A 12,087-nucleotide genomic window follows, 5' to 3' on the forward strand; every position below is an offset into this window, starting at 1 on the left:
TCTGTAACCTTGCTAAGGAATGGCTAATCCTACAGAGGTGAAGCACCTAGCACTGAAATAACATTTTGAGACTCAAATGCTTATGAAAAATAAATTACCTGTCAGACCAGTAGATGTAAGCTCCGAACACCGCAACTGAAAACATATCCACATTGCTCCCTGACAGCACAATCTCCCGATTCCCTCCACTCTCAAGGTCAATTCTTTCTATCTTGTCGGTACGAGCATCACACCAATATAATTTATTTTCCTGAAGATTAATTTTAAAGGAAACATCAAAAATCTTGTCCAAGCATTTCATTAAGAGTTACTAAGATAGCACTTAAGTGGAGGACATATTGACTTTAATGAAACATAATAAATACTGTATGATTTAAATTATAATGGAAAACAGAAAAACTAACCTCATAGTCAATGGAAATCCCATTAGGCCACACAATCCCCAGGCTCACAAGAACAACCTTCTCAGATCCATCTAAATAAGCCCTTCCTATGCAAGGAATCTGTCCCCACTCTGTCCAAAATAAATACCTAAAACATTACAGAAATCACCTATTAAAATTTAGCATAAAAACAAAGAGGTGAGAATGTGTAATACTGGCCTTCCATTGCATACAAAATAAATCGATCATTAGAGTCAAATAGATACTTCAAAACATAATCATGCTTGTACATCTTTGAATAACTTTTAGAGGATAAACGTACTGGTTCGATAAAGTATTTTATATAGACAATTTTTTATTTTTTATTTTTTAAGTTTTGTTACATATGAAGTAATTATTAAAGTCATAATTAATCAGTCAGTACGCAGTTCTGTGCTTAAAGAACATACTTTGGTGCTTGGGAGAATAAAACTAAATTAGAAATTACTGGAACGTAATATCTACTAGCAAACGCTGTGAGAAAAAGAGGACATGTATGTCAAAATCAGAAATGTATTAAATAGGAAAGCTGTTAGGGAATTGGTAGGGGAAAGTTGTTTTACTAATCTCCCTTATGCTCAAAGGAAAAATTTTCATCTCATTTATCTGTGTATGCACTGCTGTATACTTACTGGCACAGATACATCACTGTTTTAAGGTGAGACACTAGGATAAACATCTGCCTTGACCTCCTACTTCTCAATCTGCTGCTTTAGATATAGAAGAATGGGGCTAATGAATTTACAGATTAATCAGTGCTTCCTTTACTGAGATTGCTAACAGCACTTTTATATATAACTGTAACTTGTATACACAGATCTGATCAGAGGTGAATATCCTTAACACAGAATATCAACTAATTATTGACTACAGAAAGGTGAGCATCTGGTATTCAATTACAATTGAATGTATTCAATGCACACAATACTCTCAGCCTAGTTATTTAAGCAAACCTATCAACATTAAATAAATTTAACATCCAGATTCTAAAAAAAAAATAATCAAGAAATCTCCAAAGAAAAACCTGACAAAGTAAGATATATGTCTTAAGACATTATTAAAACACTAATGGCTACAAATATATTGATATATTAACATCAGTAAATCATTAACTAGCATGGAAAAAAAACTGATCTTCCCAAATGTTCTCAGAACATATAAAATACTTGGACTTTTGCAGCACCATGCTACCTAACTGATGGGTATTTATATTGCAAGGCTAGAAGAATGACAACAATTTTACTAGGAACTATCCCACATATATGTTAAGTAGCTGATGATAAAATTTTGATGTGGTCCTAGAATTAACTTAAAAAGACAAAACAACTTCTGTCAAGAAAACAAAATTGGAGTTTGAACTTCAACAATGCAAATGCAGTTTCCACATGCCTTCAAAGGAGGAAGATTCAATGCCTAAGAAATATTTCAGAATGACCTTCACTGTATTTCAAGCACAGTTTTGAGTTTTGTCAGAATAGCTATTTAATCATAGAAGGAAAATGGAAACCAAGTTATGTTTGAAATGAATAACTATTCCTGATGAAGGAGAAGGACACTCCTTTCTAGCACTACACATTCTTAACTTTAAATAATACTATCAACTAGCTGAATGCTGGCTGTTTCATATGTTGGTATAATGGGTTGATTCAATGAGATCAAATAACTGCTATTTTCCTCCCCGTTCTTAAAGCTGTCAACCCAAGCTTGAAGAGAAATGAAAAATGTGAAGACAGGGCAAGGAGAGGGCAGGAAGGGAGGAATACTTCTGAATGTTTTGCCTGACAAAGGGAAAGAGATGACAATAATGCAGAGGATAAGCGGGCCTTTATCTTCCTCTATAAAGATACACATTTACTTCACTAGAAAAACATTGCTATCCCTAGTTACATGAATTAAATTTGATTGGAGTCACCTGAACAGAGCATGTTGTGGCATAGTATTAAAGAGAGTCCAAGCTTTTATGTGTTCACAGAACTTATCTAAGTATATTATGAACATGTTGAGGAAAACTACGCTGTAAATAAAATGCTGTTTTTAAGAAGTTTGGTTTGCTTTTCTGGTCAAAAGAATTGTATTGGATTCTTATGCAATATTCTGCAAACGTTGGGCTTTTTAATTCCTTTTTCTTTTCCTTCCTGAACATAAGAACAATCTGAAAACAAAGTTTAAATATATATATATATATATAATTATTATTATAAAAATAATATAATATAAAATAATAATAATTATCCAGATTCTGAAGAACAGCATAAATCTTGAACTGTGAACAGATAAGGCCAAGCAACCACTGGTGCCACATGAACCCAGTTGTATGGATTTGTGACATAAGTGACTGCATTATGCAGAAAATAAAGCCTATTTTTACTTTCACCTTCATTTTAAAATGCATTTCTATTCTGCAAAATATTCAGTTTGATAAAACTATATTCTCATAATGGAAATTGTGGCAAGTTCCAGACAGCATTTTGCATCACTTCTTGTTGAGAAGTCAGGATTCTTCATCGCTAGAGATGCAGACTCCTCTGGTTCAATAAGGAAACTGCATTCCTGTACGTATTGTGATATTCACTTATTTGAGCCAGGGGAAAATCAGTGACACAGCTTTTTTTCTCTGGGTTTGGGAGGAGATAGCTTTTCAAATGCTTCTTTAAAACTTTGATGCACACCATGTGGTTTCCATTTTAGGAAAGTCAACTGTAGCAGTTAAGTCTGCTGAGTTGTAATTCAACTTAGAGAGTACATTTCATATTCCAGTGGGGGGGGGAAGATGGAAATCCTTAGCAGAATTTACTGCTTTTGTCTTACTTGTAGCTCTTCTAACATGAGCTATATAACCTGAAGGGATAGAAACTTCTCATTTCCTTTAGAGAAACATTATAGTCTCATCAAACAGTTGGATGAAAACTGATGTAATTTTTAAACAAGAGTTACCCACAGGTTTATCTGACAAAGCTTTCAGCCACTCTGTGTAATCTCCTCGGTTGTTGCAGAGACATGTTACACGATACTGGTATTTAAGCTATCAGAGAATATACTGTTACACTATTTCACCATCACACTGAAGTCTTCATTAGGTGGTGTAACTGCTTGGATATGCTGGAATCTTAAGTAATTAAGAGATTTAAACATATCTCCACAAAATGGATATGCTTCAGATAAAATGATTCTCTTAGAAACTGAAAGCTTGCACAGAGAAAAGATTCTCATGAGAATTCTCAGGATAGGTTAAGAACATTTTCTTCCACCTGGGTCCAGTTATGGCAAGATACATCCCATTAGAGTACTTTTGTGGTTTATGAAATTTAAATGACTATGTATTAGAAAAAAAAAAAAAAGGCCTTGATTCCTAAAAGCTTCATTGCAAACATGCAGATGTTAAGACAAATATGTAGCCATATTCATGTTACCCTTTTTCGGGGTGTACTGCAATAGATCTTGGTTGGTCCAGACCCTGGGATATGATTACATAACGGAATGAGCCGTTGAGCCTGGCAACTTCAATTAAATTGAAGCCATGATCTGTCCAATATATGTTACCTGGGAAAAATATCATGAAGTTACTGAAAAGAGAAAACATCACTTCAGAAATGTTAAAATGTTACAGGCAAAAGTTAAAACCAGAAGCTAACTGCTATACTTTAAATTGCATGCATCTTGTATTTTAGCTTTTAGTCCTTTCTAGCCTTATGTTTTTAAGTATAAACACAATTGTGACCATCCACATAAGAAACAAATCATTAAATATTTTTTTTTCCACTTTAATAAAATTGAAATCACTCCACACAAAATAGAATGCACCACACCTCAAGAAAAACAACACACATTTGTGATATTCTGAGAAAATAATAACAGAAAGTATTAGATAATTCAAACACTATAAATTAGTATAGGCAGTAAAACAAATTTAGTCTTGAGCTGAAATGCAAGAGCATACAGTCAGAAGTCATAACAATACCTGACGCAAATGAACTCCTACCTGCTATCCAATCCACAGCAATGCCTTCAACTCTTCCCAAGCCATTTGTAACAACATCTTCTTTCCATGTTTGGTCCCGTTTAGATCTGCTAATTTTGTTGAAACCCATGTCTGTCCAATAGACTGTATCATTACCTATAAAAACCATAATGAAAACTTTTGGACTTAAGAAGGAAGAGAAGGAACACTATGCAGCAACTGAGTACAATATTACTTTCACTGACCATTTAAACTCAAAGGCCAGGCTGAGAATTTGAAGTGGAGAAAAAAAAATTACTCTGTGATACCACGAAGTACCACTGGTAAATGGATGGGGCAAACCAAGTGATGACGTGTCAAGCAGAATTCCATTTATTTCTGTTGTCAGAGCTCAGATCTATCAAAGCCATGTTGCAATATACATTGTAATTTGATAGAAATTAATTGAAGTCCTGCAGAATGAGGTACTCCAACTGGGAAGGTCATCCTCTTACAGCCAGTGCTCCTACTGCCTCTAAGAGTTAGAATTTTTCTGTTGAAGCTGTCATACTCAAGACCCACCAGGTCAAGGGTGAAGGATCAAACATCTATTCATTACCTCACTTTTCCAGTTCACATATGAAGCTGCTGAGAATCTTTTCAAAGCTTTGCTTCCCAGTGACAGGTTGAGCCTTCAGATTTATTTTAGTGTAAGCATACAATAAATTTATTCAACAGAGAGTATGAAGAACCAAATAAGTGAAGCTGCAAGATGTAATATTCTCAAACTGGAAATGGATTCTTCGAACTCTGTTGAACAATACCTCATTGATAACATCAAAGCAATTACTAGAAAAAAATAACTCGGTGATAACTGTGCATAAGAATTCCATGCACTGACAGCTGACAATCACTCCAAAAGAAACTCTAGCAAATACAGCAAAAAAGAGACCAAAACAAGCAGCAAAGAGACCAAACAAAGCTTTAATTTCCATCATCCTTAAGAGATCTAAAACCCCCTCATTTTTAGGAGATAATTCTGATCTAGAAGCTGACAGTAGCAAATGAAATCTATTTCTGAAAGGATTCCTGTGACAGCATGGTTTCTTTCTTAATCCTCTTTCTAGTACATTCATTACTGCAAGAGGAAGTTCACAAAGCACATGCTTCTAGAAAACATACTTAGAAGTAAATACTAACATGTTGAATATGCAAATCTAATAACCACCCTGTAGAATAAATTCAATATGATACATTGATATAACTGCTCAAAGATGTGCAAAGGCAAATAAATAAATATATTTTAAGTATTGATAGATGTCATTTATTCAATGCACAACTAACATTCCAGTCACTGCGTTCTATATATCACATGGATAATACTTTTTGATTTTCAGTTTTCTTGAAATCTTAAGAGAAATCACACTTCATATTCACTCCATAGTGAAACAATATCCACTATGTTAATTTTTACTGTACTAAAAGGATTCCTGTGGGTTACAAATACAAATAATATTCCATATATTATTCCAATAATATGCTGTACTTCTGGATTTTATGGGATTCAACAGCAATGCCTCCTATTTATTTCCATAGAAATGACAATAGATACAAAGAGCACAAAAGCACTGTTTGGTACAGTAAACTCTTGCCAAAAAGCACTATTCTGATACTGAATGTCCAACAGACACTGAATGTCATCTATGATGTAACTAAGGCTCTGAGCACTAGCTGGCACTGGTTTGAAGGCAAAAATACGCAAGCAAGAAGGCACTGTGAAATACTAAGTGAACTTGAAATTTTGCTAAGACATACAAAACCATCAACAAAGAAGTTAGGCCAAAGGTAGTTAAGAGTTTAATGAGTTTAACTTCTTACTTGTTGGCAAAATATCAGAGATATTTGTGTGATGAAGTAGTCAAACTGAACAAGAAGGAACAGTTCTCTTTAGAAGTTTTGAATTGCTTTCTATTCCATTTTTAAATACAGTTGAAAATATATAACATATACACAATAAACTAAACAGAATACTTACCTGCGTGGAAGTCTATGCCGACTGCAAATGAGGTTCCAGATATAGGCATTAAAGCTTCCATTTTATCATTTGGATCAAGAGGAATTCCTCTAATCCCTTCATGAACAGAATACATAACAAACGATTCTATACCTAAGGGAAAAATCAAATAGGTAAGGAATGCAAAATAGAAACTTTCCCTATTAACAACACTTGAGGAAGTATTAACAGACCGTGTTTTCTGTTCCGTAGTTGTCCTGATGATAAATCCAACTCTTAAATAAATAAATAAAAATTCCATGAATTATTATAACTTATTTCTATTTAAGTAATAAATAGAGTTTTACAAATAGGAGGGAATTACTATCCAACCTCAAGTACCACCTTACAATTAAGTAATTAGTATTAATGAAAATTTAAGCTAAGAAGAAACTATTTGAATTATGAGGATAGATTTAAGAATATTTTCATGCATATCCACATGTTATGTATTTATCAAGAGTCAGTACCACAGGACTCAATGAAAGCACAACCTGAGACTCTGTAACATGACTTCTGAGGCATGAGATTCATCTCACCTCATTCGCCCATCCTTTACAAACAATGGAGGTACATAGTTTAAGAAAGTCGTTCTTTGCTTACTCTTGTTAGGCTATGAATTTCTATTAAGTAAGAAGAAAGAGTTGAAATGAATCACACCTTCTGAAAAACAAAATTATAACAAGTATTTTGCNAAATGAATCACACCTTCTGAAAAACAAAATTATAACAAGTATTTTGCTGCATTTATCTCCAAGTCCTTCTAATAAAACTCTTCTAAGTTCACAGAAAATGACATAGCATGATGATATGCAACTCAAAATCTTGAAGTTCAGGTATGATACACAAACAGATGTCTTTCTCTTCACATTATTTCTTTAAGAATTTCTTTCTTTGCAAAAGTCCAGCTAGTAGAAATTCCTTAAGATTGTCAATTAAAATAGTAACTATTTTAAATAATAGTAAGTATTTTAAAAAAAAAAGTAATATTTTTATTACTGATATAACATTATAGAATTTCTTCTAAACAAGAAGAAATCCATCTGGTAAATGAAATGAACAATACTAAACAAGTCTGCATGCATGGAATGCTACCTGTTAGCTTTTTCCATGATTCATGAAAAAATAAAAATAGCAATAAAAATACCTGTTTTAAATTGAAGAAAAAATATTGCTAAGTTACACATAACAAGCTCTAAGTAGAAAGCCACGTATGTGTTGCTTAATAGGTTGTTTCCAAGTAGTCTGCTATGAACTATATAGCAATACCTCATAGGAATAATTAACCATGGCACCTCAAAAATAAAACACTTTTTGCTGTTTTGTATAACAATAAGGCTTTAGTTTTTTCTTATACAATACAATAGCAGTAGATACACAACCTTGCAGATTGTAGTCTGTAATTTAGTTTTAAGATAAAGCGAATTACAAATATGTATTGCTCAAGTGATGGATCAGATGGTCTCCACTTCTAACTATTTAAAATAAAAAGTGAAAAATATACCTTAGCGTTTTCCACAAAAAGCTATGCATAGCTAAATAAACAAATTAAATGCTAAATTTTTCTCTTTACCACACTCAACTCTTCTGTTTTCATCACCAAAATAAATAAGTTTCTTTATAAATTACTCACAGAGCTGCCATAAAACTGAAGATAGTTAAAAAATAAATACCAAAAGCATTCCTAACCTTTGCAAGCCATGCGGTTTTTCTGGAGGTTGTAGCCTACTGTACAAACACAGGTTCTTGTAGTTTCTGATGTTGGTAAACAGAGTTGGGAACATCCACCATTATTGAACTGACAGGAGTTGCTACCTGGAACATAACAGGAAAAACACAAGAGGTAACAAGCTGAGCAGTGTATTCCCAACTGAAAAAAAACAACCAACAAGGAGTGTTGCTATCACTGGTGGGTTTTTTGTTGTTATTTGTTTTTTAATATTAACAAAAAAGAACCGTTCAAGTAAATTCTTGGCAAAATGGAGATATGCACAAAATACTTCAGGCTACACTGTTATTCATATATATTCATGCAATACTCTTATGGTACTTACACACAGAGACAGCAGTTTTTCCCTTACTATCTTGTTTAAAAAAATAATTCAGTTTCTTGAACTTTCATTTTACATTGAAAGTAAATGATAATACTGAAAATATTACATTAAGTTAGTGAGCAGCTATGCTGAAATATTTTCAATGACAGTTTAAAAAGCATCTCTTATTCTGGATCATTAATGTGCCATCGATCATATTTTATTTGTTCATCAAATGCTATACTAACCTTGCACCTTCATGAATTACCTCTTGTCTAGGATAATTAAGATACCCTCCAATGTGATCTCACAGCTCTACACTCCTTAACTCAAACATTTACTTTCAGTGCACAAACACTTTTCAATAACACTTTTCAATAACATATGCAATGAAGAGTACATAGAATACAACATTTTTATGTTTTTATTTTTTAATGACAAATCACCAGGACTGAACCTCACTTATGGATGAAAAGCATACAGTTTGTACACCTGAAATATGGGAGCAACTGCTTAAGCATACATGGCTTGTGTATGAAAAAAGTTACTGACAATGTCTAAAATTACTGCACATCTGTCAAAGACAATTATACATAATTACACAAACGCCGCATGTATGTTAATAAAAGCAGATATTAAATGTTCCTCCCTACCTAGAAGCAGGCTAATAAGATATTTGGACAACTTATTGCCAATTGGGTAGCTTAGCTCCAGAGTTAGACTACCAATTGTCCATTAGGAATCAGACAGCTTAACTCGATCATGTGTTCACTGGTAAGCTTCTCCACAAAAGGAGATTTGTTTTCTGGAGATCTCATCCTCATCTCCCTCAATACAACCATCAACACTTTGAAAGCAGATGGAGTCAGTAATAATCTATTTCTAAAAAATCTCCCAAATATCTTCAACTCTAATAACCCCCAAACTCATAAAAATATGTGCAGCATGACTTCAAACCACACATATTCATATTATATCAATTCCCACTTTGCCAATTAAGCTTCAGCAGTATTCTTAATATTCCCCTGTTTTTCTGCCGTATTTTCTGTCAATTTAAATGCATTAAAAGACCTTAAAGGCAGTAGGTAATCTAGAATGTTAATAACTTCACTTATTTAAATCATATTTATTTAAACTTCCACTAATTTGAGATGAGGTGCACATATCATCACTAATTTTTGCAAAAAAAATTTAAGCCTAGGCTCTTCATAGAACTCCAGCCATCACTACAGTGTAATATGTAAAGTATCTAATAAATTAAAGTACACAGAGAGACATAATCAATTACCTTAAATCAACAATTTATTCATTTTAAATTATACAAATTATATATGTTTTAAGGTATTTCAGAATTGAATTACAATGACAATTTTTTTTTAAAATTTTCTTTTTCCCTAAGAACCTTTGAAAGGTACCATGGGAAAAGATATCTGACAACCTAAAAGCTGGTTAAAAATGTTTAAAGTTTACCTTGCTGTGCTGCTTTATCGTATACTTTCATATGTACAACACCAGAAGTCTTGTTTCGTAGGATAGTTGGGTTTCTTCCATCTCGTTTGTTACAGGTTCCAATCTGAGCTAAATTCTGGTCTGCCCACCAAAGCTTTTTATCTGTAACAAAATTCAAGTTTTGAAAACTAAGAGAAGTGATCATTATTAATTATACACATTTGATAAGTATGTTGGAAAAATCTATTGAGCTCTTTTCTTTTGAGCTCAGACCACATGTAAGAAAAAGCTGTGAATTATATGCAATTTGTAATTGAAAATTACAAAACATTACAAAACACATACTCAGTACTACTGCTAAACATGATTTGTCCACCTTTCTATATCCATTCATTATGTATGTGAAGAAAACAGGAACTCAAGTTCCAAGTTTTCACTGACTTGAACATTCGAATTGTTATGTATAAAAACAATCATTAAAATCATTAAGAATCTTGTTACTGTCTTAAAGATTGAAATCACCGACTTCATATTGATAACAGTAAGAAAAAGGATCATCATAAATTTCACGTAGTATTAAAATCATAGAAAAAGCATACATGAGTTATGAAGATTTTCCTGAAATTCAGGCAGGATTCTAAGTGAAATGAGGCTAGAAGTTGTGTTTGATCACTTTTTCCTGTACTCACATTGGTTACAATGGAATGTGAACTTTCATTAAAAATAAGATACAAATATCATATTACTGTAAAAATAATCTTCCTAAGAATTGGAACAGATAAGCTATTTAAAGGAAACTTCAAAAAACTGAAATGTAAACAGGAGAAATATATTGTCTCCACTTCACTTACATCACTTCGGGAAAATATTATTTTGAAACATCATTTCAATATAAATATTAGTTTTGTTTGGAAAAATATAACATCTATCAGTGCCATTTTCATTGTCATACAACAAACTGACTCAGTGCCTTCTGGAATTCAGAGCCTCTGTAGTTAATGAGCTCGTTAGTCTTTTTAACCTAACAAAATCCAACAAAATACAGTGGTATTAATGGTTTATTGTTTCCTTAGGGTAGTAAACTATACTACTTTACCTGAAACCTCCCTTGGGCAGTATCCCTATCAAGTTTTCAATATTTGAAGTTTCATGCACAAATACAAGTGAGCTATAAAATAAGTTACAACATGGACAAAGTAAAAAGCATTAAATAAACGAAAATATCACACATTTTAAGATGACTTGTCGAGAAATAGTAAGAATAGTAAAAAAAAATTAATGAAAATAGAAGGAAAGAGTATGAAAAATACACTTCCAAAATCCTTTTCTGAAGCTCTCAAACAAAAATTTTATTTCTTATTGCTAAGACATGGAAGACAGTAAAGGTTGAAAGGAGATGAAATCAGAACTCTAGAAACGTCCTTCAGTCTTCTGCTATTTCTTTGTATTTGTATGCATTTAAAATGCTTAATTAGCTTTAGCACAGATCTGAAGGATGACATCAAGACCTTAGAACAATGTTCCACAACAGCAACCTCCTGTCAGTGTTTGAAAGATGACACTGGAGTGACAATGGATATTCTTGTGACAGAGACTAGTCAAGTGTCATGAACTAGGAATGCCCACGAACTTCTCACCCTCGCATCACGTCTGAGACCATCACAACCTCAGAATCAGGCTACTGAAATTGACCATGACATGTTTCTGTGACTTGCTGTGTGCCAAGAGAGAAGCAAAAAAGCCTTTGAAATTTCACATACAATGCACCAGCATTATATAGTAAGGATGAGATGCTTTGCTTAACACAAATGTTATCTTCTACATAAATATCTTCCATGAGTTCCATGGCAGCAGTTCAGTCTATTGAAAACTGAAGTATGAACTGAAATTACAAATACATATTACTAAAATGCAAGTATTTCCAAAAGAATAATGCAAATAGTAATAATGCTTTCTAATTTTAAGACTAAACAACTACAAACTTTAAGTTCCAAAACAAGAACTCAGCTAAATCTTTGCAACTGAATGTTCACAATGAAGAGCTCCTTACCTAACCAATGCCAAGGCCTTCAGTTGTTTCCCTTATAACAATTTTTTTTTATTTTTCATTTTTATCAATAAATTTCAGCCAGCTTGTTCCCATCTATTCATCAGTCTCAATGGTTGTTGGAATCAAAGCAAAACAGTCCTTTT

At 32.9% G+C, this 12,087-nt stretch overlaps 1 protein-coding gene across 8 annotated transcripts in view; it reads right to left on the reverse strand.

The window, feature by feature from the left end:
* Positions 1-12,087, reverse strand: part of LRP1B (LDL receptor related protein 1B) — a 547,576-nt gene that overhangs the window by 115,965 nt on the left and 419,524 nt on the right. For all 8 annotated transcript variants that reach the window (XM_015869154.2, XM_015869156.2, XM_015869155.2 and 5 more), the window contains 7 exons: positions 9,916-10,056; positions 8,102-8,227; positions 6,395-6,526; positions 4,402-4,536; positions 3,833-3,962; positions 405-531; positions 99-250 (listed from right to left, as the gene is read on the reverse strand). In XM_015869154.2, the coding sequence (XP_015724640.1) occupies positions 99-250; positions 405-531; positions 3,833-3,962; positions 4,402-4,536; positions 6,395-6,526; positions 8,102-8,227; positions 9,916-10,056 (943 nt within the window). The remainder of the gene's footprint in view (positions 1-98; positions 251-404; positions 532-3,832; positions 3,963-4,401; positions 4,537-6,394; positions 6,527-8,101; positions 8,228-9,915; positions 10,057-12,087) is intronic.

This window comes from Coturnix japonica, chromosome 7, assembly GCF_001577835.2.
Source record: "Coturnix japonica isolate 7356 chromosome 7, Coturnix japonica 2.1, whole genome shotgun sequence".
NCBI classification, from domain to species: Eukaryota; Metazoa; Chordata; class Aves; order Galliformes; family Phasianidae; genus Coturnix; species Coturnix japonica.